This window comes from Electrophorus electricus, chromosome 17 (genome assembly GCF_041902795.1).
Source record: "Electrophorus electricus isolate QZ-2024a chromosome 17, ASM4190279v1, whole genome shotgun sequence".
NCBI lineage: Eukaryota > Metazoa > Chordata > Actinopteri > Gymnotiformes > Gymnotidae > Electrophorus > Electrophorus electricus.
In genome coordinates this window covers 7,715,001-7,741,308 of record NC_137513.1, presented here as the reverse complement: position 1 = coordinate 7,741,308, position 26,308 = coordinate 7,715,001, and the positions used below count along the sequence as shown (strand labels likewise).

The window sequence follows — 26,308 nt, the reverse complement described above, 5'->3', positions numbered from 1 at the left end:
CAGACACACACACACACACACTAACATATTCACACCCACACACACACACGCACACACACGCACACTAACATTCACATAGACACACACATATGTATTTCTTATCTGTCCTGTGTTTAATTCAGTGCTAGCAGACTGCTGGAGACCCTTAGACATATGATTTTATTCAGTTGCAGCAGACTTGGGGACGGTGGGTTGGGGGTGGGGGGTGGGTCTCAGTTTGAGGGGTGGGGGCGTTGCATGAATGGTCAAAGTCGGCATTTATGAGTTTGCATATTTTTCTGATTACTTATGGCTGCTACAGTGTTCTGGTGATTAGAGGTTTATAGGAGGATGATATGGTGAATGTAGGCCACAGCTGGGAGCGGAAAGGTCTGCTTCAGAGGCACGACGCCCACTCCGCCACCCCCTACAAAAAAGCCTCAGTTGAACTGCACCAGTCCTCCAGATGTTTATGTGGACTTACCGTGGATGCTCTCAGCCTTGGGCATCCCTGAGCTTCATCCCTGCCATATGGCCTGCACCGTTACTGTGGTTGTTCAGGGCGGAAATGCTCTGCTGTTGGAGGACACCTGTAGATCGGCGGGGGGTGCTGGAGAGAGCAGACAGGTGCTGGCCACGGTTGGAGGAAGCCGGACCCTCACAGACGGTATGCGTCCTCCTCCACTTCCCCGGATTGACCGCATTTAACAGGGTTCACAATCGGTGAAGGTGCACCATAGTCAAGGAGCTGAAGCCGAGATGCTGAAATGACTGAAGGTGTCCCTTATGTCTCATTACGGGTATCCAGGACAGAGCTGAGAATGAGATATCAGCAAGGGGATTTAGGGGAAGTTCTGCCAAGTGGTAAAGCTTGTTTTTGGAGGGTAATGAGGGAATAGTCGGTTTCGGTCTGTCGTATGGACGTACTTCTACGCAGGCTTTGTAGGGGATGTTGTTTCAGAAAAGAGATCAGTCCCCGCTAACCTCTTTCCTCTCTGCAAGCCCTGGCTAGTCACAGGTCAACACATGTGTAAAGCAAAACAGAAGAACCTTTTTTCCAGGGACTGACCTGTGGCACACAGCTCAGGATAAGCTCCACTTTTTCACATTTCGCTGGTGTGTTTAGTCATGCTACACACACAGTGCGCAGTTGCTTGAACGTTCACATTTCGCTGGTGTGTTTAGTCATGCTACACACACAGTGCGCAGTTGCTTGAACGTTCAGAATCGCCCTCACACACATCCTCACATAGTCTGCTTTGTCCCTTCCCATCTGTATGGGAATGGAACAACTGTAAATGGATGGAAACACAAATTTAGATGAATCTTAGCATATTTTTAAAATTATATTTCTAATATGTTTTCTCACGGCCGATCAACTTGATCGGATCGACCTTACTGAGTAAGACAAAGAGCCAGCAACTGAAAAAGGGTCTATTAGACAAACGTGTGGACTGCTGAGCTGGCTCTTCATTTGCCAGAAAGCGCTAGCGCGGGGCACTGAGGGATGAGAAGAGAAAAACAGAGAGACAGAGGAGAGACGGAGGAGGTGAACAGGGCAGTCACAGGGAAATGCTGGGTATTTGCACGAATGCGTGCACATGCTTGTGTTTGCACTGCTGTGTCTGCATTGCCATTGTCACATGGATGTATTTACCTGGTTGTATTTGTGTCACTGTATTTGCAGTTTGCGTAGAAGTCATTTGCATGTTTGTATTTACGCGGTTGTGTTGTAACAGTTGTATTATCAACTCCTCTGTGTTCTGGTCAGAGAAACACAGATGACTCTGTGTGTTTGCTCCTGTGTCTTCTTCTCTGATTGTTTGTTTTGTAATGGAGGATCACAGGAGTCACTATGTACTGACCTACAGAATTTTGTGTGTGTGTGTTCAAGAACACAGAGCTATAGGCAACGAGACAGAGATACTCAAGGTCATGGATCACACATACCCTCACATGCACACGCACACGCACGTGCACACACACACACACACACACACACACACACACGCACACACACACACTTATCCTGTTTGATCCTGTCTGGGCAGTATGCTAATTAAGAGACTTTAGCCAATAGCGCATTGTCTCGCTTCCCCTTCAGGTGCCTTTGTAATAATGTCATAGTTAATTATCATCCATGAACCCATTAACCAGCATTTTACATAGAGAGCATGAGAGAATAGAGAAAACAGAAACAATGTGTATGAGAAATGTCAGAGATGATGTGTGTTTATGTATATGACAATACATGCATGTGTGTTTGTGTGTCTAAGTGTGTCAAGTCAACCTTCTCTCTTAGCCATCTGGCAGTAATAGGTGAGTCTTGATTAATCATATTTAACCTGATAACCATGAAAACACACACACACTCACACACACAAGCAGAGTGCTTAGTTATTTTTCACTAGAAGTGCACTGCAGTTACATAATAGTACATACATGTAGATAAGGATCATATGTAATCATATCATTTATTGTTAAATTATTATTATTATTTATTTTTACATTTATCTATCATAAATAACCTAGCACCTTTGAAGGGAATACAACACTGTAAAACTCCACTGACAACAATACAGCATTGTAAAACACCGCTAACTGCAGTACGGCGCTGTAACACTTCACTGACTGCAGTACGGAGCTGTAACACTCCACTGACTGCAGTACAGAACTGTAACACTCCACTGACTGCAGTACGGAGCTGTAACACTCCACTGACTGCAGTACGGAGCTGTAAAACATCACTGACGGCAGTACAGAGCTGTAACACACCACTAACTGCAGTACGGAGCTGGAACACTCCACTAACTGCAGTACAGCGCTGTAACACTCCACTGCCTGCAATACGGCGCTGTTACACTCCACTGACTGCAGTACGGAGCTGTAACACACCATTGACTGCAGTACGGAACTGTGACACTCCACTGAATAAAGTACAGCGCTGTAACATGCCACTTACTGCAGTACAGCACTGTAACAATCCACTGATTGCAGTACGGCGCTGTAACAGTCCACTGACTGCAGTACAGAGCTGTAACACTCCACTGACTGCAGTATGGAGCTGTAACACTGCATTGACTGCAGTATAGAGCTGTAACACTCCACTGACTGCAGTATGGAGCTGTAAGACTGCATTGACTGCAGTACGGAGCTGGAACACTCCACTAACTGCAGTACAGTGCTGTAACACTCCACTGCCTGCAATACGGCACTGTTACACTCCACTGACTGCAGTACGGAGCTGTAACACTCCACTGACTGCAGTACGGAGCTGTAAAACATCACTGATGGCAGTACAGAGCTGTAACACACCACTAACTGCAGTACGGAGCTGGAACACTCCACTAACTGCAGTACAGCGCTGTAACACTCCACTGCCTGCAATACGGCGCTGTTACACTCTACTGCCTGCAATACGGCACTGTTATACTCCACTGACTGCAGTACGGAGCTGTAACACACCATTGACTGCAGTACGGAACTGTGACACTCCACTGACTAAAGTACGGCGCTGTAACATGCCACTTACTGCAGTACAGCACTGTAACAATCCACTGATTGCAGTACGGAGTTGTAACAGTCCACTAACTGCAGTACAGAGCTGTAACACTCCACTGGCTGCAGTATGGAGCTGTAACACTGCATTGACTGCAGTACGGAGCTGGAACACTCCACTAACTGCAGTACAGCGCTGTAACACTCCACTGCCTGCAATACGGCGCTGTTACACTCCACTGACTGCAGTACGGAGCTGTAACACTCCACTGACTGCAGTACGGAGCTGTAAAACATCACTGACAGCAGTACAGAGCTGTAACACACCACTAACTGCAGTACGGAGCTGGAACACTCCACTGACTGCAGTACGGAGCTGTAACACACCATTGACTGCAGTACGGAACTGTGACACTCCACTGACTAAAGTACGGTGCTGTAACATGCCACTTATTGCAGTACAGCACTGTAACAATCTACTGATTGCAGTACGGAGCTGTAACAGTCCACTGACTGCAGTACAGAGCTGTAACACTCCACTGACTGCAGTATGGAGCTGTAACACTCCACTGACTGCAGTACAGAGCTGTAACACTCCACTGACTGCAGTATGGAGCTGTAACACTGCATTGACTGCAGTACGGAGCTGGATCACTCCACTAACTGCAGTACAGCGCTGTAACACTCCACTGACTGCAGTACGGAGCTGTAACACTCCACTGACTGCAGTACGGAGCTGTAAAACATCACTGATGGCAGTACAGAGCTGTAACACACCACTAACTGCAGTACGGAGCTGGAACACTCCACTAACTGCAGTACAGCGCTGTAACACTCCACTGCCTGCAATACGGCGCTGTTACACTCTACTGCCTGCAATACGGCACTGTTATACTCCACTGACTGCAGTACGGAGCTGTAACACACCATTGACTGCAGTACGGAACTGTGACACTCCACTGACTAAAGTACGGCGCTGTAACATGCCACTTACTGCAGTACAGCACTGTAACAATCCACTGATTGCAGTACGGAGTTGTAACAGTCCACTAACTGCAGTACAGAGCTGTAACACTCCACTGGCTGCAGTATGGAGCTGTAACACTGCATTGACTGCAGTACGGAGCTGGAACACTCCACTAACTGCAGTACAGCGCTGTAACACTCCACTGCCTGCAATACGGCGCTGTTACACTCCACTGACTGCAGTACGGAGCTGTAACACTCCACTGACTGCAGTACGGAGCTGTAAAACATCACTGACAGCAGTACAGAGCTGTAACACACCACTAACTGCAGTACGGAGCTGGAACACTCCACTGACTGCAGTACGGAGCTGTAACACACCATTGACTGCAGTACGGAACTGTGACACTCCACTGACTAAAGTACGGTGCTGTAACATGCCACTTATTGCAGTACAGCACTGTAACAATCTACTGATTGCAGTACGGAGCTGTAACAGTCCACTGACTGCAGTACAGAGCTGTAACACTCCACTGACTGCAGTATGGAGCTGTAACACTCCACTGACTGCAGTACAGAGCTGTAACACTCCACTGACTGCAGTATGGAGCTGTAACACTGCATTGACTGCAGTACGGAGCTGGATCACTCCACTAACTGCAGTACAGCGCTGTAACACTCCACTGACTGCAGTACGGAGCTGTAACACTCCACTAACTGCAGTATGGCGCCGTAACACTCCATTAACTGCAGTACGGGGCTGTAACACTCCACGAACTGCAGTACTGTACTGATTTCATACCAACACACACACACACACACAGGTTTGCTCTTCATGCTCTGGTCATATGTCAGGTTGATGTTGTGCGAGACGTGACTCCATAAACGTGCACAGAATTATAGCTCTTTGCCTTCTCAGTATTAGCACTGGGATTTTGTCCTTGGCAGAGTATGTATGTGAGAAGCCAGGTGTGGCGTGCGTGTGTGTGTGTGTGTGTGTGTGTGTGTGTGTGTGTGTGTGTGTGTGTGTGTGCATTCTCTTGGCCACAGTAAAGTTTGCAGGGGAGAGAACTCATCATCAAACCACATATAAAAATGACACTATTACCTGTCTATGTCCCCAAGAGAAAATGAGAGAATGAGAGAAGGAGAAGTGAGGGAGGGCAGATGTTAAGCAAAAGAGAGAGAGAGAGAGAGCTCATTGACATCTGCTACTATTCATTGACCTTTACTGACAGAGTTTTACACTGCAGAGGAGGCAGCATGTGGCTAGCAAAACAGTGCAATATCTAGTCAAACTGTGGCGTATCTAGCCAAACAGTGCAATATCTAGCCAAACTGTGGCGTATCTAGCCAAGCTGTACATTAGCTTGTTAACGAGTAAAGTATGTAGCCAAAGAGTGGAGTGTCTAGCAAAACAGTGGAGCATCCAGAAAGTATACATTAGCTATCAAAAACGTGGAGTATCTAGACAAACACTATCTAGACAAACACTATCTAGCCAAACGGTATCGTAGCTAGCTAACACCAGCAACTTTGTTAAAGCTTTCTGGGGCTCTTGAATCAGGTAGGTACTGGAAGCAATCTGAGCTCTGGGTGACTGAACTTCCATACAGAGCTCCGAACAGTGTTTATTTCTTATCTGCACAACTGTATAGTGCTATGAATAGCATTATTTCCCAATAGCTATACAACACTCTGAAGGCTGATTTAAGAAACTCTGATCTAGTTTAGAGATGGAGCTCATTAAAAGGACATAGTTAAATGGTGATTTAATGTGTGTACAGAGACACCCCCCCCCCTTCACACACACACACACACACACACACAGCCAGTCACAGACCAATGCACTATTCTTCCGTTCACTCTTCCAGTCTGTATGTGTGATTATTATCTTCCCAGGCTGCCTCTTACTGAAAGAGACTACCTTACGTTAGACTACTTCTGCTCTGGAGCACCCCCCCCCCCCCCCCCCCAAAAAAAAGTCTGTGTGTGTGTTGGGGAGGGTGCTGTGATCCAAGTTCATATTTCTCATGGTTATAGAGAGAAGAATGCCATCCTTACTGCCTATGTTGTCAACCATCTTTGATTATGGTGTCGCCTGCTCAGAGGTCTGAGGAATGTAGCAGAACGTTCTAGAATCTAGAAGTCATTCCTGCACTTCTGAGCATTCATTCTTCTAGCGCGGTCAAAGACACGCTGAGAGAGAGAGAGAGAGAGAGAGAGAGAGAGAGAGAGAGAGAGAGAGAGAGAGAGATGATGCAGTCTGACAGGCTTGTCTTTCTTTTTTAACTTTAAAAGAATGAAAAGACAGAAAAGTAGCTTTAAGACATCCACAAAGGACCACCAGCCGAACAGAAAGCCCTTGTTGTCTTCACTCACAAAAGCCTTTCTTCAGTAGCCCGTTCCCCCAGTAAACACAGGCCACTGTAGTGGGACAGACACTGTAGGACAGCGGTGAAGAGACGCATGCAGGTGGGGGTGTTTTTAAACTGCAGAACTGAAACCCAAATGCTTTTTTTCTTTTTATTGTGCTGATCTGGGTGTTGGTACTTTTAATGACTGTGTGTATTATAAATTTAACTGTATTGGAATAAATTACATTAATAATACACACACACCATCATCCGCACTGTGCTGGCCTTAACTGCTCTTGTACTGAGTGTGTTCTTTTTCTCTGTATTTCCCTCCAGTCCGGCTGCCTAAACCACAACTCCCTGCTTCCGTATCCAGCCACTCCGATTGAATTCCATCCCTTCTCACTCTCTGGTCCCATGCTCATTGCCGAGGCACCTGCCTAAATGTCCTGATTTTCAACTTTCTTCTTTCTGCCTGTTCCTTTTATAATCTGCAAGATCACTGGAAGCTGCAGAGAAATAACAATAAAAGTCAAAATGCACTATAATGGCTCAGAGAACTCTGAATTCTGGGAACTCTGGGAGTTCGGGAGCTGTGGGAACACAGGTCTGATCCCTGCAGGAGCCAGAGCTTCTCCTCCCCAGACGAGGAGCTGTTGTTTTGTTCCCACGGCAGCGAAGTGCTTCACATTCACCTCCCCACAATGTCTGGACTGCAGGCTTCGTTTAGCAGGTGGGCAATGTAAACTGGACTTCACTTGTGTATATGCAGTAAGATAAACACCTGTGTATGTGTGTGTGTGCGAGCGCATACACACACACACTTATAAACATGTTGTAGTCTTCTGGACCAGTTCTTCTTTTGTTTGTCTACTTCATCTTGCTTTAGTAAGCAGAGTGGACCTACTCACATCACTGGAGCTCTTTGGATTGGCACAACATAGTTATCTGCACAAAGATGGCCTGGGTTAAGCATAATGACACACCATAAATAATTCTGTCCTGAGCATTATATGACTATAAAGGGCATGGTAATGCATTATGTAAGTACGGCAATTACCATCTAATGCACTTGTCTTGCATAGTACATTATTGGTGTATTAAGCTACATTCTTGTACGTGTGTACATACATTTCAAGGAAATAGCTACATATCACCAGGAGGGACTCCACATACATGCAAATGTATGGTGGAGTTAGAGGTCTTGGAGTGAGGCTGAACTCATGCTAACTGCAGCATTTGTTAAGAGCCAGCTTCTGAACTGCTCAGGGGGGTGATGAGGGGTAGTTATTGGACAATACGTTTATAATGTATACTAGCCAATACAGCAGAAGGGCCAACATGTAAAACTGGGAATACAGTAAACAATGGAAAAAATCAAGTATGGTTTAATTTGAACTTCCATGTGTTTGTGTTGTCTTTGGGAGTTACCCATGACTTTCTCATCAGGGGTTTGTGCCTGGATCTCTGCAAAGTTGCTTTGAGACAAAGCAGAAAACTACACACTTAGCACACTTACCATTCCACACTACTTTTGCATACTACATTCACCTTGGACACAGTGTACAAGCACTAACCTCGTACATTGCAAAAAAGTACTACTACTACTACTATTATTATTATTATTATTATTATTATTATTATTATTATTATTATATAACTGCACTGCCTTGTAAGGAATTATTTAAAAATATATATTTCTATTCCTTGTACAACATTGTGATATGTTTGATGTAATTGTGAGACTCACTTAATGCGCTACATTCACACTGTACTCACAGCACACCATACCCCAACTTACCATAGTACTAGACACTCCATAGCAGGTCAACACACTCATCTAACTACACTCATCTTTGTAAGGCCTTAAATGCCCCAACACAGAGATGATAGCAAGGCTCGTGTTGTTGTGATGTCTGTTTTGTCTGTGTACAGCAGGCATGCAATAAAGTAATTTGATGTAAATCAGTCTCCTTAGGCTCACACCCCACCATCTACACTCCAATTAAATGACTTTTTAGGCTTGTAAGTCCAATAAAACAGAAACCGAAAACAAATCTGACAGGATTCTCTATTAGAAAAGACTCCAACATGTAGATAACACATCTACCTTGTAAAAATTGCATGTTCATGTCTAAAACAGATTGATCTTCATTAAGGTATACCTGCTTATGTCTGGTGAAATCGTGATTTTCATTCATCTTCTGACCATGAAAACATATATTTTTTTTACTTTATACTTTTTTTAAATGATCATTTTACTGGTAAAGAAAAGCTCTATTGACAATTGTCATTGGTCTTCTACGAAAGTCTAAAGAATTTGGTGAAAGTATTCATTCCCGAAATAAAAACCAAAACTATATTCACCCTATCTGTACAGTCAGACGTAAATACTGCAAGTAGGTGCGACGTTTGGTGAGGAAACGTTCATTTCCATGACAGATGTCCAAATCAGCTGTAAGCTAGCTAGACAGCTTTTGTTTTTTATTTAGTTTGTTCAGTGTCACGTACCAGTCCGACTTTTTTCCTCCTGTTAGAGCTGACTGAAGTGGTCACCCTGCCACCATCAGCGGCTAGCTACCCATTTCCGAACACGCCTCGCGGGGTGGAAACGGGCCGTTTGTACCCAGAGCGCGGGCCGTTGACTCTGACGCGCACCCGCGAACACGAGACTCCGCGAGCCGCCCGCCCTAACACCTGCTGCAGCACGAGCTTCAAAGCGGTTCCCGGCAGGTTAAATATTTGTGGAAGTGTGTAGTTTTACAGATCCATATCTTGCGGGGTAGAGGTATTCCCAACGGTTTAATAGAGCTGAAACGTTGGCTCTAGTTTTTTCGCCCCCAGATTACTTAAGCAATTCAAATTTGTAAACAAACAGCGGTAAATCAAGCACTTATTTCCCGCCCGAGAAACTGCTGAGCGCCAATCTTATTATTGGAACAATATAGGCGTAGTTATCGGATCTCTTCCACGGAAATGTCGCCATCCCCTAACAGGTGCTACTGTTGTCTGGGAGACTCCACTTGATAAGGTTTTGGCGTTTAAGTAAAGACATAGAAGATTAAGCGGGTTCCCCCCCCCAATTTTAATTTCTTTATCAAGTTCGCATTATTAAATCAAGGTTATCCAAAGCGGTAGTCGGTGTTATCTGACACGACTCAAATAGCAGCTTTAACAGCAGTGTAGTTGGTACTTGGCCGATGGCGAAGCATTTCAACAAGTGATTTCACGTCAGACTGTCGCCTGGCGTGTTTTCTAGAGCTCAGCTATTTCCCTTTGTGCGTGACGCTTTTTCTCGTGTTTGTCTTTCCCTGAGCAAAGTTTCCTCCGAGCTCTAACATTTGCCTCACGGCGTATTCTTGTTTGACTCCAGGAAGGTGCCTAGCCCCCCTCCCGTTACCAGATCACCAACTCGTAGCGAGCTGGAGTTGGAAACGTTTTCTCCTTGCGACCTTCCACTTCTTGTAATTTCGCTAAAAGTTTAAAGAATGTGAACTATTCCAGGGGTGGAATTCTGAAATAGGGGCACCGCAAGATAAAAGCGATAAGCTGGCAGCAAAAGCAAGTGTCTTAAATTTTTCCAAGTGCAAGGAGGGTTTATGAACGGATCTGCGGTGTCTGTAGATCGAGTCGCCAAACCATCTCGGCTTCTTCTGTCTTAGCGACAGCAGGCATTATGTAAAGACCGAAGAGAAAGTCTGCGTGAGTACTCCAGTCTGACAGCTTAAGCACGCGAAGCGCTCGAGGGAAGAGGGCTGTAGTTGTTTGCAGAAACTGCGTCTCCCTGCATGCGGGATCTGTTGATGAGACCTGCGACGAGCTCAGATCTCGGGACAGTGTTCCCGATGCGACTGCTCGTGTTTTTACTCGTGTGGCTACCAGGTGGCCCGATCCGCGGAACCGAAGCCCAAGTGGTCTCCGCCAAAGTCTTGCGTTCTTCAAATGTGCGGCGCACTGGTGAGTTTTATGTCTTCGTGTCTCTCTTAAACTTGGCTTTGAACTTTCTTTGCCCATTTAACCATTTTAAGAAACGACTCTCTCTCTCTCGCTCTTTTTTTTAATTTCTTTTTTTTTTCTTTTTTCTTTTTTTTGCAGTGTGCTGTTTTAAGTGGTTTCAAATTATACATACTAATTGAACTTGCTGTAAATTATCCCAAGGCCTGTTTGGATCCAAACTACGATAAAACGTTGACATATTCTATACAAAAACGAAAATGGTACTTTCTATGAGACAAGTGTTTGTGTGTGTGTGTGTGTGTGTGTGTGTGTGTGTGTGTGTGTGTGTGTGTTGAGAGAGAGAGAGTGGGAGAGGTAATGAAAGAGTGATAGGGTGAAAGGGAGACAGACAAAGAGCGAGAGAGACAGATGCGGAGCTGTCATGGTCTGAAACAAGCCCTTGACGGGCATTTCTCTCGGTCTGTCTCCGGGCAAGTCGTGGAGTTTAGAGGCGCTCTTTTCCTCCGGCCATATCACACGACAGCAGAGTTTCCCTGCGTGTGACGGCTACTGCGCTACTGGAGAAGTGCCTGCGACGTTTAAGCCACGCGTGTCTGTCTCGTCTAGAGCGCCCGAATAACCCGAACGGCTGTATTTCTGCAGGTTTTACTTTACCCAGGTATGGGTCACCTGATCATAAGGTACTTTATGCGCTTGATCAGGTGTGATGGAACTAGAAGCTTCGAAGATTTGTCAAAAAATGTAAGATATATCAGATCTGCTAACTGAATAAAATCCGCAAAGTTAATTTTGAGAAAGAGGAGCGATTTCTCTTATTGCCCAGATTCCCTGTGTGGGAACTCGTACCTGTTTGTATGGGTTGTGTAGTAAAGGTGAGAGTCCGTCAGGTGAGCAGTCGTGCGTCTCTGTCCCTTTGAAAACGCAGCAGGGCACCAAGGGACCACAAAAGAGCCCCTTCGCTCTGCTGACTCATCCGGAAGGACATCTGGGCATGCCGGTGCATGGAGCTTGCCTGAGGTCATCAGAGTTTACTGCGTGTGAAGCCACTACTGCAGGGCTGCCCAGGACATGGAGGACTGGTGTCAAACCCAGTTGCTTCAGCGCACCTCAGTCAACTCATCAGTTCATTAGCAGGTTTGGTGCAGGTCCTGGAGAAGGGACAATCCATGCTGTTGTGTGGGACTCCATAACTCCAGGACTGGAGGGAGACACCCCTGCACTACGGCAGTCCAGTGTGCTGGACACTCTGCTGCTAGATGAGAGAGCAGATGATAGAGTCTGATTTAAATCTGATAAATCATCAATGTTTTCAGTACAAAAGTCATTGGTGACCCAGAGAGAGAGAGAGAGAGAGAGAGTGAGTGTGTGTGAGTGTCTGCGCATGTGTGAGGCTTAGAATTGATATTTTGAGACAGTAACTCCCAAGGATGTCCCAGCCCCCCACCCACTCATTAGAACTATGGTATTTAAGATGGGAATCCCCATGCATGTGTGTGTGTGCGTGTGTGTGTGTGTGTGGGCGAGACTAGGTGTAACACTTCCCCTTCTGGTAAATGACCCCATCCTTAAAGTTCAGCTTATGAGTGTGTTTGGGAAGGAGAATCCCTCTCATGCTTGCTCTCTCTCTCTCTCTCTCTCCCACACACACACACACACACACACACACACACACACCTAGCGCGGTGTCATCCTGTCCCCTCTTGGATCATGTATCTTTTTTCCATCCCTGTTATATGGAAAGTATAACGCTTAGTGTGATGGCAGGGTGTGTTACAATGATCTCAGGGTATGTTTGGGTGGATTTGGGGGTGATTACGTACTAACAAAATGGGTGGTGGTGTTCCTTGGAGGTACACGTGTGTGTGTGTGTGTGTGTGTGTGTGTGTGTGTGTGTGTGTGTGTGTGTGTGCGCGCACCGCACACAACTCAGTAATGCCTGTTTTGGAGGGCCACAGCCAACCTGTTTAATTTGATCTTCTGTAGTTCATTATTTGTGTTTGTTAGTGTGTCTGTGATAGATTAGTTAGCTTGGATTTAGTGTGTGTGCATGTGTGTGTGTGGGCTGTGGGGGAGGGGATGTCCCTGACAGAACCTTGATAGAAATAAGCTGACCCAACACTGAGAGACAAACTTCTTTTCCCAAACATGCTGATCACAGGTTCTTAAGGTCCTGTGTGTGTGTGTGTGTGTGTGTGTGTGTGTGTGTGTGTGTGTGTGTGTGTGTGTGTGTGTGTGTGTGTGTGTGTGTGTGTGTGTGTGTGTGCGTGCGTGCGTGTGTGCGTGCGTGAGAAGCATGCGGAAATGTATAAGCTGAAACTTGGCAGTTTTAGATTAGACAGCAGAATTAGGAAGTAGAAGCACACAGTTAGTCAAAGCAGAGAGAGTGAGAGAGACAGAGCAAGGGAATGTGAACAAGCACCAAGGAAGTGGGAGGGATGAAAATGCAGACTCACTGTGCAGTCTGAGGTAGAGTAGTGTGGTCAAACCCTTAGTCTGAGGTAGAGCAGTGTGGTCAAACCCTCAGTTTGAGGTAGAGCAGTGTGGTCAAAGCCCCAGTCTGAGGTAGAGCAGTGTGGTCAAACCCTCAGTCTGAGGTAGAGCAGTGTGGTCAAACCCTCAGTCTGAGGTAGAGCAGTGTGGTCAAAGCCCCAGTCTGAGGTAGAGCAGTGTGGTCAAACCCTCAGTCTGAGGTAGAGCAGTGTGGTCAAAGCCCCAGTCTGAGGTAGAGCAGTGTGGTCAAAGCCCCAGTCTGAGGTAGAGCAGTGTGGTCAAACCCTCAGTCTGAGGTAGAGCAGTGTGGTCAAAGCCCCAGTCTGAGGTAGAGCAGTGTGGTCAAAGCCCCAGTCTGAGGTAGAGCAGTGTGGTCAAAGCCCCAGTCTGAGGTAGAGCAGTGTGGTCAAAGCCCCAGTCTGAGGTAGAGCAGTGTGGTCAAACCCTCAGTCTGAGGTAGAGCAGTGTGGTCAAAGCCCCAGTCTGAGGTAGAGCAGTGTGGTCAAAGCCCCAGTCTGAGGTAGAGCTGTGTGGTCAAACCCTCAGTCTGAGGTAGAGCAGTGTGGTCAAACCCTCAGTCTGAGGTAGAGCAGTGTGGTCAAAACCTCACCTGGCCCACTAAGTCGCTGCCACTTAGAGTTCATGAGTTCATGCATGTCCAAGCAGGCCGCTGCTTGCTCCCACACCTCACTACTGCGGAGCGAAGCTGGGCCAATCAGAAGGCAAGGCTAGAAAATACACCATGCACCACGGCCTTGTCTTGCCTGTCCTGCTCGAGCAAGGTTAGAAGGTTCAGACGCCGCAGGATGTGCGGGACCTGCTCTGCTATCGTGCGGCAGGCAGTGGGTGGGAGACTAATCTTGATTTTCGCTTGGTTGCACCAATATAATGCTTCTTAAAATCCCAAGGCTGGGCTCATAAATGTATGCATTTTCTTAGGTAATATTTAACCTTCTCAGTAATCCACAACATAATAAGTTAGCATTCTATGTTATTTATTAAGTCTCCCAAAGTCTTCCTAAGCAGTATGTTTACTGCAGTTATCAATCTCCAAATTAAACAGGAAACAAATCTATATAAATCTGGGAGATCAGTGGTGAATTACTGTAGTTTAAGCACTCATATGGCTAAGAGTGGGTTCATAAACACAGACAGGTTGGTAAAAGGAGGTGAAGATATTCAGCCTCCGACATTGCATGATGGTTCAGATTATGTGTTTTTATTTTTTCCTGTGTTGGACTGTCCATAGCTCTGCAGGGCCACCTCTGAACCAGTGCATTTCATATGATGTCACCACGTAGCAGCAAGACATGTACATTCATGTCCACAGAGTCAGTTGTTTAGATTGAGCTTTTAAGCACTACGTATCATGACAATCTATTGAAACCATACTAGTAACCTTGAATATAAAATATCCAAAACGTAGGAATGATGTCATGTGAACCTCAACAAAATGACAAACATGCACATGTGCCATGCGTCCTCACACACGCACTGTGTCTCTGGGGGGTCCAGTGAGTAGACAAGCAGTGAGGTGGACCAGAGAAGATTCGGAGCCTGTCAAAATATCATCTCTGGTCTGTCATCACAGAATAGCCCAGAGGGAAGCTCTCTCACTCTCCTTCTCTCTCTCTCTCTCTCTCTCTCTCTCTCTCTCCCCCCCCCCCCACTCACTCAGATGCTTACATTCACAGCCTTCAGGGACAGGGTTGATATTTAATCAAGACTTCTGCTGGTCCTTCTGAGACTCCTACACCAGCACACCAAGAGAGACTGAGACACATGCGCAGAGATCCTGTGCATGTGTGTGTGTGTGTGGGTCGGTGGGTGTGTGTTCAGGCGCTGCTGCAAGATCAGTGTGCATGAATGATGCTAGAAAGTGTCAATGTAGAGGCTGGACTGGGAGGGGGAACATGTGTTCTTTGTAGATAGTGTTGCAGACTGCTGTTTCGTGTGATTTTGGGGCCATGTCTATTTTGCTATAGGAATGAGTCAGAAAAACTGATGATTCATTCAAGCCTGTTATAAATTCCAAATTAGGGAATCTGAGAGTAATACACACACAGTCCTATGGACGAGCGCAGAGCTTCATAACCATGCCGTTATGTGGTGAAGCTGGTGACTAGTTAACAGGAGCAGGCCGCGTGGCTAATTTAGCTCGTTTAGACGTTCGCTAATTGTTTCCTAACTGCGATGTGACCACAGGAGATGTTTGGTCTTTGGGCGGTCCAGACCCCAGTACGGCGTTAAACGTTTCTCAGGCTACCACGCAAACTTCCGCGGGACTTATCGTCTCTCGGAGGAGCACTTGGCACTCTGTCCTCTTAAAGGGCCAGGCGCACCGTCATTAGGACATGGATGTGGCATGGATACTGGTAGAGAGGTTAACCACAGAGCGAATGGTGTCAATACAGAACCATCACTTTCTGCACACAAAATGTACTCTCTCTCTCTCTCTCTCTCTCTCTCTCTCTCTCTCTCTCTCTCTCTCACTCTGTGTGCATGTGTGTGTGTGTGCATGTGTGTGTGTGTGCATGTGGGTGTGTGTGTTTACTCTTTTTGATCAGATGCCAACAGGCAAGCTGAAGGTGTTTGTTTCTGAGCATTTGGTGCAGTGCTAATTGATTGACTTCATCAGTCCTGTCGTGCGTGCGTGTGTGTGTGTGTGTGTGTGTGTGTGTGTGTGTGTGTGTGTGAGTGTGAGAGAGAGACATCATGCATGCCTTTGTTGGGTGAGGGGGAATTGTGTGTGATTGCGTCTGCCATGGACACTGCTGTCTATACCTGCTCTGTTGGTTTTGACAGAGTTACTAATCACATGAAATAATCAATCAGTTATTGAGATTGAGATCAATTAAACACTACTGAACAGAGAAGAGAGATGGAGCGTGTTTCTGCAGGTGGGTGTGTGTATAGCTGTTTAATTAGAGGCTAGCAGGCAGGCTCAAGGGGTTTTGTTTCTGAAAATTTGGTGCAGTGCTAATTGATTGACTTCATCAGCACTGCTGTGTGTGTGTGTGTACCTACCGTTAGCTGCAATACAGCACGTCCTCGTCCTAAAGGCCCAGTGCCAGTGATCATCTCTGTCAGGAACAGCAGACCCAAATGTCCCCTGATTCCAATCTCTGCTCAGTGAGGAACAGTGTACCATAAAGGCTCCTAGCCCCATCACGTGTGCCGCAAGGAAGAGAATGCCCCAAAGGCCGTGAAGCTCATCCCTTTTGAGAGGTCAGGAAGGGTGGGCCTTCTGAACACACTCAGCGACCCTGTTCTCCCCATCTACTGATCTGAGCAGCTCATAGCTGAAGCTGTGCAGCAGGTCCTCACACTCCCCTGATTTTCCACACACACACACACACACACACACACACACACACACACACACACACACACACAATCCTGACTACTGTTCTTCATTAGCCGTATGGTGCTAGATGGATTGTCACCTTTCCTTCCTGTGTGTGTGTGTGTGTGTGTATAGAAAGAGAGAATGAGTGTTGATGGGTGAGCTCACATGGGCTCCCCCTACACCAATTACCTTTCCTTCCAAGGTTTGCTGGGTTTGATTGGAGCTCTTCCGGAGACAACAAATAATGCGTTAACCATGTTCTCCATGTGTTACTGTATATGTGGGGTTGAATTTACAGCCCAAGTCACCTTCTGTTTCACTACTGCTTTACGCAGTGGAGTGTGTGTGTGTGTGTGTGTATGTGTGTGTGTGTGCAAACGTGTGTGAACATATGTCTGCATGCACGTATGTGTGTGTGCGCGCATCAGTGTGATGCGATGTGACGAGTGTGAAAAATCTAAAGATGAAGAAAAAATGGTAGTGAAGATTATTTTTGAAGTTGAGAAAGGGAATGTGTGAATCACAGGTTGTCAAGCATCAGGTGTGTGTGTTTAGGGGGAGGCTGCACACACAGTTGTGTGTGTTCAAGGAAAGCAGAGCGGCAGCAATAGTGTGATTCTACTTTTTTTTCTTGCCCTCTTAAGTGTGTGTGCATTAGCTGTGTTATGGCGCTAATTGGACAGATATAAATCAGACCTGCCAGTCTGTCCGTCTGTCACTGTCATACATCCACATATGTAAGTGTCAAAAAGGCATGTGTGCAAACACACACACACACACACACACACACACACACACACACATTCACCCCATAAATATCACAGAGCTGCATCATGTCTATTAAAGCAGAGTGTGTGAAATGGTCAGCTGACTAGGGGAGCTCGCTGTGGCAGTGGCTTGCTTGGACAGGCACAGGTGGGCTATCCTGGGGTGAGTTAGCCTGACCTGGGGTGGGCTGGGATAATCTGGACTGGGATTAGCTGGCCTTGCTGGTCTGGACTGGTATCCCTGTGTATAGTCTCAGTGTGGGTTGCGTGTGTCTTGTTTATTGGCTAGGAGCGGAAGGCCCGTGTCTTCTCTTTCCATCGCTTGTTCCCTGGTGATCCTGGAGCTGGTAATAAAACGACGCTTGCCGTTTTAAACTGCTTCATGAATAAACAAATTCTCACATAGGTGCGGACTCTGTATGTAAATGAGCTGCATAGCTCTTTCTTTTTTTGAACCCTCCTCCTTTCCTCCCTGTAATGGAACTGCCCACTTGCTATGGGAATGGCTGTAGTGTCTGATAGCATCACTCACTTCAGCAGTCTGTCTGAAGTGTCTGTCAATGTCAGAGCATAAATGTCTGTTGTAAGGCATGCTTGGTTGAGAAGGAATTAATGTTCTTTCTTTAGTACTGTAAAGACTTGGAGATAGAATTCAGAGAGAGAGAGAAAGAGAATGATGGAGAGAGAGACTCAAACTCTAACATCAAACCTTTTTTTTAATCAAATCTTTTTTGACTTTTAATCAAATAATTATTGAATTGTTAAAATCTTTAAAACGTTCATTACAAACTGCCTATGGGTGTGTGTGTGTCATGTACACTGTGGGTCTAGTGGTAGGATGCAGAATGTCGGCCACACACACACACACACTACTGTGTTTACGTTAAGGATAACCTCAGGGTGAGTGTAAAGTTCCTAATACACAGCTGTATATTTGTCTACATAACTAGGGAAACGGACCAGCTTCCTATCCCACCTTCTGGTGTGCCTGTGTACACATGAGTGCGCAAGTGTGACCGCGTGTGCTTGATGCTTCAACAGTATATGGGCGGTGGTGGTGTTTGTGTCTGGCACTGTTGTGTACCTAAGTGACATCAATGACCATTCCAAGTTGTAGCCCTGCCCCTCTAACAGACCCCAATCGCCTCACAGACTTGTTCTGCAAAGAGGAGGTTGTCATGGTTACAAGTGGCGGGCAGATTCACAGCCCCCGCTACCCAAATGCGTACCCCAGAAACCTCCTGCTGTCATGGAAACTGGTGTCCCCCCCACACACACGCTTCCTGCTGGAGTTTGATGGACAGTTCGGGTTGGAGGAACCTGAAAACAACGTCTGTAGGTGAGGAGGACGAAGGGCTGGGTGGGGGGGTAGGTGGGTAAGTTGGGTGGGTTAGGTGGGTTGGGTGAAAGAGTTATGTGTGTTGGGTGGGTGGGTGAGGGTGTGGGTAAGTTATCTATGTTGGGTGGGTAAGTTAGTTGTGTTGGGTGGGTGGGTGAGTCGGTGGGTAAGTTAGGTGGGTTGGGTGGGTAAGTTAGTTGTGTTCGGTGGGTAGGTGGGTAAGTTAGGTGGCTGAGTGGGTTGGTGGCGTAGGTGTGTGGCTGGCTTTGTGCAGGAATAGAGTTGATTAGAGGTAATGTGGTAATGTTAATGCTGTAACAGTACCTGTGTGTCTGTATGTGTCTCTGTTTGTGTGTGTGTATAGATATGACTTTGTGGAGGTGGAGGACATATTAGAGAGCAGCACTATAATCTGGGGTCGCTGGTGTGGAAAGAAGGTGCCGAGTCCTATCACCTCCAAATCCAACCGCATGAAGATCACCTTCAAATCAGACGACTTCTTCGTGGCCAAGCCGGGCTTCAAGCTCTGCTACACGCTGTTGGTAAGTTCCACTCAGTAATCTGACCTCATGCCTTCGTTACTCCCTGCTGTCTTACTCTGTCTGGGTGATGAAGGTCACCTTTGAACCTGAGCACGGTGGACACCGGCTGCGGTAGTTAACACGCTGCACTGCTGCGCACACAGCTGGGGAAAGTGGAGATGATAAAAACGTAATGCCAGTGGTTTGCCAATAAAAGTCTTCATAGTGTCAGCGTTCCCCCACATGGCCTCTCACCTCACAGGAGAAGAGCTTCGGGGAAATGATTACATTGGCTTTCTTGCGTTTTCTTTCTGGATTTCTCATTTTTGCATTCCTTAGCTGAAAAATATATATACATGATATTATATATGTACATCATTGACTGGGTCTTCAAGGGTCTTTGAGCAATTGTCTGACACCTTTACTATTTTACTATGCGTGCTCCTGAAGCCTCCCTCTCGAACCGCCACACAAGCCCACTCCTCCGAAACGAGTCCGGCTTCTGGGGAGACGCTTGCTCTGCGATAACAAGGGATCAAAAACAGCCAAGGGTGTGCGTGCGCGTGCATGCACAAGTGTGCAATTCTGTGGGTGCTCCACAGCGTGTGCGATGCTATCACCTTGACAGCTGTTCGGGACTCGAGCAAAGATGTGCAGTCCAGTGACTTTGTCTCTCTCTGCGCGTCTCGCCAGCTCTCTTCTGCTGGTTAATAAGAGAGGATGAGACAGCAGGCGCTATTCATAGCTTCTTCTTTTTAAACAAAAAGACTGCACGCATTATGTTCCCACTTACTTTACAGAGAACGTACACTTCTCTAAAAGTGTTGATGCAATTGACAATTAAAGCGGAAAAGGAAAGCAAAAAAGCAAGATCACTAGGCAAGTCTGGCATCTCCACACGACAATCATAGCACGCCGTTCACCGCGCGCCATTTTTCATGCATGCATAAACAGTTGAGCTACTGAAACTGTTGAAAATATCTGAAAAAAAGTGCTGTATTTGACTAGTGCACCATCTGAGAAAATGGCCTCGGTTCCTAGCAGCCTGCTCTCCTGCAAACGTAGCGCCAAAACGTTCGCTTTGTACACTGAAAGTGTCGGTTATGGCCATGACAGACATCAAGTCCCTTGGCTGTATGGATACATTATTTGTTCAACCAAACAGTTGATTCTGTGTGTTGAAGAAGAGTATGGGGGATAACTTGCTACCTTGAAGGATTCCACACCCTTCCACTATGTCTACTGTACTGGTTTGAAATGTATGAAGGAAGACCATTACATCAAACGTAGTCAATGTGTTTGCTAAAATCTACAGTCTTTTCATCGATGGTTTTCTGAGTGAAGGTGTAAATGTGATCTGTTGTTTGCTGTGTAGGTAAGAAGTGAGTTTTATTAAACCTTTTAACGGGGAATTATGTTCAGTTAACAATGTCATTGAGTAAGCTACAAAAATGCTTTTGCCTAGGTGACCTTTTACACATGCACACTTGGTATAGTCCTTGGTAGTTAGGGTTGACTCTGTCAATGTTTTTCAAATTGGAGTAAGTGGACATCTTTTCCAGCGAATATGGAAGGTTTTTGCTTTTATGGATAGCGTCAGGATTGCTAATTGGAGTTTGGGAAGAACACTGCATTGCTGATACTGTCTGTTCCACTGATTTTTCTGTGGTAATCTAGAATGTATTCTGCAAAGTGTTAGCTTTTACTATTACTCTCATCTTGTTTGAGATATTCTGGAGGTTCTGGGTTTTTCTAAAGCTTTTTCTAGGCATCTATACCAGGTGTAGTTATTTCTAACTGCGATAGTCTTGAATGGAACCATTATGTTCAGGTTTTTTCCACAGACCCCAGAAGGAATTGACCTTAAAATATTTTTAGATTTTTGACAGTTCCTTCTCCATTAATGATTTTGTGCTGTTTGTGTTTGTCACTCTATGTAGTTATTAGAACCATCAATCTTTTTTCCAGTTTAGATTTTTGGTTTTTAACAGCCTTAGCGTTGGTTATTTTACCACTTGGTTCAGATTGTCACTAGATTTATGCCATCTTTGTTAGTTTCATGCTTGGTGTCACTATGCTATGGTGGCATTTCTCATGCTTCTTTTCACCTGTACATCTTTATGGTTTTGGATATTGTTTTTTTTTCTGTGTGCGTGTGTGTGTGTGTGGGGGGGGGCTTTCTTTCTTCAAATCTAGAACTTTGAACCACTATGATGGTGTTAAGTGGAGTTGAGACATGACTGCGGCCACAACAACGTCTCCTGTTGTGCTGTGGACCTGCCGCTCGTGCTGTTGAAGGATGTGTTTTCCGTTTTTGTTTATCGTCCTGCCACAGCTCTCTATGATGGCGGGTTTTCTATTTGTGTCATAGAGAATGATTTGTTTAGGTCTTCCCAAACGATAAAATCATCCTTGCCAGTTATTGAATTAAGATTGCTGCCAAGCAAAAACAAAGACCACATTCTGGAAATGGCATTTCTTTTTGAAGGTTTTCCAAATGTGTCTTTGAAATAATAAGAATTTAATTGGGGCAGATGAATTGTGCATAATTCAATATCTTTTGTCATTTTCTGGTATGTTCATGCTGATTTTTTAAATCCATAAGTAAATTTCACCTTTTTATTGCGGTTATGCTGGAGCTGTACTCTTATGCCACACAAGAACACTGACACAGTTCCAGGCATTTTTTGACATGTGCATATTTTATAGGAGGTACAATGAATTCCAAATAATTGTTTGGACAAAAAGAATTATGGATGATATTATCGCTATTATATATATATTATTTTCAAAGTCTGTTTGTTTGTTCATTTTAAGCCAAATGTCAATGGAAATTAACATCGGATATTCCAGTAGTGTTTTTTCAAAAAGAAAAAGCGATGGAAACCAAGGATTGGCTAAGCACTTGTGACTGCTCAGAGTGATACAGTCTCTTATCTGGTTGGAGTTTAGATGAGTGGGTGTATATGGAGCTTCTCAGGCCTGGTGATGTATCTCTCAGCCTGGGGTGTTTGGTGTGGGGAAAGCTTCCACAGTGTTTGCCAGGTGCTCTGAATTTGATGAGACTCCATGGAGCAGGGTTTGGTGAGCTGCTGTTATAAATGGATAGATGATTTATGGCTTTAGATGTGCTTGGGGTCCAGATTTCTGTTTAATTTTGGGGGCGATCCTTGGTCTGGGGTTCATGGTCTCCAGTCTTCTGGGCCTGTTGATGCTGCAGCATCAGGGCTGACATTGATTGAGGGAGGAATCTTAAGTGCTCTCTCTCTCTCTCTCTCTCTCTCTCTCTCTCTCTCTCTCTCTCTCTCTCTCTCTCTCTCTCTCTGAGTGTTGGTTGTTGTGCAGTAGTACTGCAGCTGCTTGATGGTCAGCACTGCATAAACATTAGAGGAGAACCTTCCGGATTCCACACGTTTTAAAATTTTCCCTGCTGAGTGCATTGGAATGTAGGATAATTGTGCATCTGCTGCTCTGACTCTGAACACTTCCCAACTGCATCCTTGAGAATCATGGTGTTCCAGAAAGCAGATAGCCCATGGAGACGCTCCCCACTCTCTTGATCTTGTTTTGGACGTATTTGATTTGGTTTCTGTAGCGATGGCTGTCCGGCAGTACTGATGAAGGACTTTTATCACTCCCTTCTAATGACCTCTGACCTCACCTCATTGTGTTTGTTGCCATGCCAGGAGATTTATGGACTAGGTGTCATGTGGCAGATCAGAAAAGAGTGTGTGTGCGTGTGTGTGCGTGTGCATGTGTGTGCATGCGTGTGCGTGTGTTTGTATGTGTAGGGGAAGTTGGTAAGGTGTTTGGATGTGTGTACACATTTATGTTGGAATTTGTGTGCAAGAGTGTATAGTAGTACAAGTTACTGTATGCATGTGTAGTGGGCTGTATAGATTTGTATTTGTGAATAATGTTTTAAATGTGTGTGTTGTGTGTGTGTGTGTGTGTGTGTGTGTGTGTGTGTGTGTGTGTGTGTGTGTGTGTGTGAGAGAGAGACAGAGTACATGAGGTACCATAAGAAGTATGTTATGGTTAGAGGAAAACGAAAACAATTAACCTGCTGAGTCATGACAACAGATAAACTGAGGAATGTCCATCTCTCTCTCTCTCTCTCTCTCTCTTTCTCAGAGTGATGCTTCTCCGGTACCTAATACTAACCGGGAAACAGTCACAGTCATATCGGTAAGAAGAGCCTATTTATATTTGTAAGGGAATTGATGTATGTCTCCACACCTTTGAACGCTACTGTCAAACAAACAATTGCAAACACACAATAGAAACTTTCCTTATCAGGATAGGATTTTAAGAGAAATGCTTTAGAGAAAGGGGGAAAAACTCCATTTGTGTGCGTGTGACGTTTGCCCCATCACTGGCTGCAGGATCAGGCCGATAGAGCTGTGACGGACGCGCCGCTCTCTGCGGAGGCGTTGGATGATGTCATCGCGGGCTTCAGCACCGTCGAGGAGGTTCTCAGGCACCTGAACCCCCTCACCTGGCAACAGGACTTGAACAGCATCTACACACACACACACTACTATCTACCGCGCAGTTACCACCTGGCCCGCAAAAATAAGCGTAAGTCTGAGGAATGTCCATCTCTCTCTCTCTCTCTCTCTCTCTCCCTCTCCCTCAACGTCTCTCTATGTCTGTCTCTCTCTCACTGTCTCTCAATTCAGTTCTTCTTTATTGGCATGATTGTCTCAAGTACAATGTTGCCAAAGCACAATAAATTCTAAAACTGAGCGTTCCCGATGGAACGAAGTATAACAAAATTTCAAAAAAGAAATGAGTACGGAAATAAATAACACAAAATACATTAAGACTAATAAAAGAAGTGTAGCTAGCCATTGCAGTAGGGTTTAGTGAGGCACTCTCTCTCCTGCAGGCTGTGGCAGGTTGCAGTGACTGATGCGGTTTTGGTTTTGGTTGCATCTTAGATTATTTGGCAGAGGTTTGAACAGATAGTAGACTTTTTAAAATTTCTCACTCTTTCTCTCTCTGTCGTGTGTGTGCGTGCGTGGACCTTGATAACAGGTTTCAGAAAAAGAACCAGAAAGCAAGTGACCTGACTGTAAGGGTGGGGAGGAGTTAACAATTCACCGGGTTATTATGAAGGAACTCAGCTGTGTCTTCTCCTCCTCTTCATGTGCACACTGCACACTACACATACTACACACACACACACACACACACACACACACACACACACACACACACCCTGAAACACTAAATGGCTCATATTTACTAACATGCCGAACATTGAACATTGGAACAGGTCAAAGGGAGAGTGTTCCACATCATATTAACATACTTGTCCTCTGTGTGTGCATATGGGGCAGTGGTAGCTCAGTGGTTAAGGTATTTGACATGTAATCAGAAGGTTGCTGGTTTAAGGTGCCCCTGAGCAAGGCCCTTAACCCTCAGTTGCTCAAGTTGTACTCAGTCATAATTGTAAGTTGCTTTGGATGAAAGCATCAGCTAAATGCTATAAATGTAAATGTGTATGAGTGTGTGTGTACACACGTGTGTCTGCGCTTAATAGTGAGTGTGTGTGTATGAGTGGTGTATGAAAGTGAGTGTGAGTGTGTGTGTGTGAGTAGTCAAGTATGAATAGCTGCCTCAAAAAGATGAGAAGTGGTTTAGGGTGAAAACGTGTGTGCATACACATTTGTGCCTACACATGAAACACATATAGTATTTAATGTTATCAGCCTACCACAACATAACAGCTGTCTGTAGCCTCGTTTGAACACACTCCTTCCAGTCAGCAATCCACACACATGGACTTCTCTCCTCCCACTGAACACACAACTACCTGCTCCTCCAAGAGTAGATTCTTCCAACAGACCTCCACCTGTGGTCAACTGAACACTGGCTACAGCCCACAACTCACAGTCATTAAAGTCTCTCTCTCTCTCTCTCTCTCTCAGTTGATTTGGATCGCCTCTTTGAGGATGTGAAGAAGTACAGCTGCACTCCGCGTAACTTCTCCGTAAACCTGCGCGAGGAGCTGAAGATCACCAATGCCGTGTTTTTCCCACGATGCCTCCTGGTAAATCGATGTGGCGGGAACTGTGGATGTGGCACAGACAACTGGCACTCCTGCTCCTGCAGCCCTGCCAAAACCGTCAACAAAATCCACGAGGTATCCCATAATGCTCCACTACACAACTCTCACAACAAACCTGCCCAAACTCCGTATTCAGCGTTTAAACTGCCTAGTCACAGGCGCAGCTGAGGATATGTCCCCTGGCGCATGTTCAGTCACCTTTAGCATGGACTGTGGTAGCACGTGGATAAGACAGTGTGGACACAAACTTCTTTAGTGAAGTGCCTTCCTGTTCTTTAATGCGAGGAGATACGATAAGTGGCTGGCACGTGAGACTGCAAAGGGCTCTCACTCTTTAAACATGTCTGCTAGCGTCTGACTCTCTGAGTTCTCTCGAGTGTGCTGGAGTAGCTCACCTAGAGCTGGCGTTGTTTCCAGAGCTGGCTTCTGTGTTGGATTGTCAGCGAGATGATATGGTGACTAGCAGCTACTTGTGTTTGCAGCTGTTGTTCAAGGGAGTAGAAGGAAACCAAGAGAATCTTAAAAAAATGTTTCTTAAGAAACTGAAATTAACCAATAATTTAATCTAAATAGCAGCTCTGGTCAAGGTCAGCTACAGAAGCCCAGAGGAGCCTGAAAGCTTTGGCCCATTAACGTCTGGTGTGATGCTGCTAAATCAGGAAGTGCCCAAGGAAGCTATTGTGTCATCGATGGGGTTTCCTAATTATTATGCAACAGTTATGTCCCTTGCCCCCTAGTCTGGCAACGTGGAAAACTGAGTTCTTGTGACCAGATTTTAAGTTTTGGATTTTGTCTTTTTAACTTCTCTTTTGTTGTGCGCAAAGCAGGACGGCACCATGGCACAGGAGAAGACAAAGAGGTGCCTCCAATTCCTCATTAGGGATTAGATGGAACCGGCGGCACAAAAGTGAAGTAAACAATGCTTTTAAAAGATGAGGCATTTTAAGTAACAGTCGACGTTTGTGCCGGAACATTCGCACACGTGTGGAGCGGCGGGTCCAGTGTGTGC

General features: G+C 45.7%; 1 protein-coding gene across 2 annotated transcripts in view; it reads left to right on the top strand.

Annotated features, from left to right (window-relative positions):
• Positions 1–10,076: 10,076 nt before the first annotated feature.
• pdgfd (platelet derived growth factor d) overlaps positions 10,077–26,308 on the top strand; it is a 19,572-nt gene continuing 3,340 nt past the window's right edge. Inside the window, exons 1-6 of one of the 2 annotated variants that reach the window (XM_081700341.1) lie at positions 10,077–10,757; positions 18,498–18,702; positions 19,067–19,244; positions 23,358–23,411; positions 23,609–23,804; positions 25,160–25,374. In XM_081700341.1, the coding sequence (XP_081556467.1) occupies positions 10,589–10,757; positions 18,498–18,702; positions 19,067–19,244; positions 23,358–23,411; positions 23,609–23,804; positions 25,160–25,374 (1,017 nt within the window). In that variant the 5' untranslated portion in view covers positions 10,077–10,588. The remainder of the gene's footprint in view (positions 10,758–18,497; positions 18,703–19,066; positions 19,245–23,357; positions 23,412–23,608; positions 23,805–25,159; positions 25,375–26,308) is intronic. The other variant, XM_027012138.3, reaches the window with a different exon arrangement.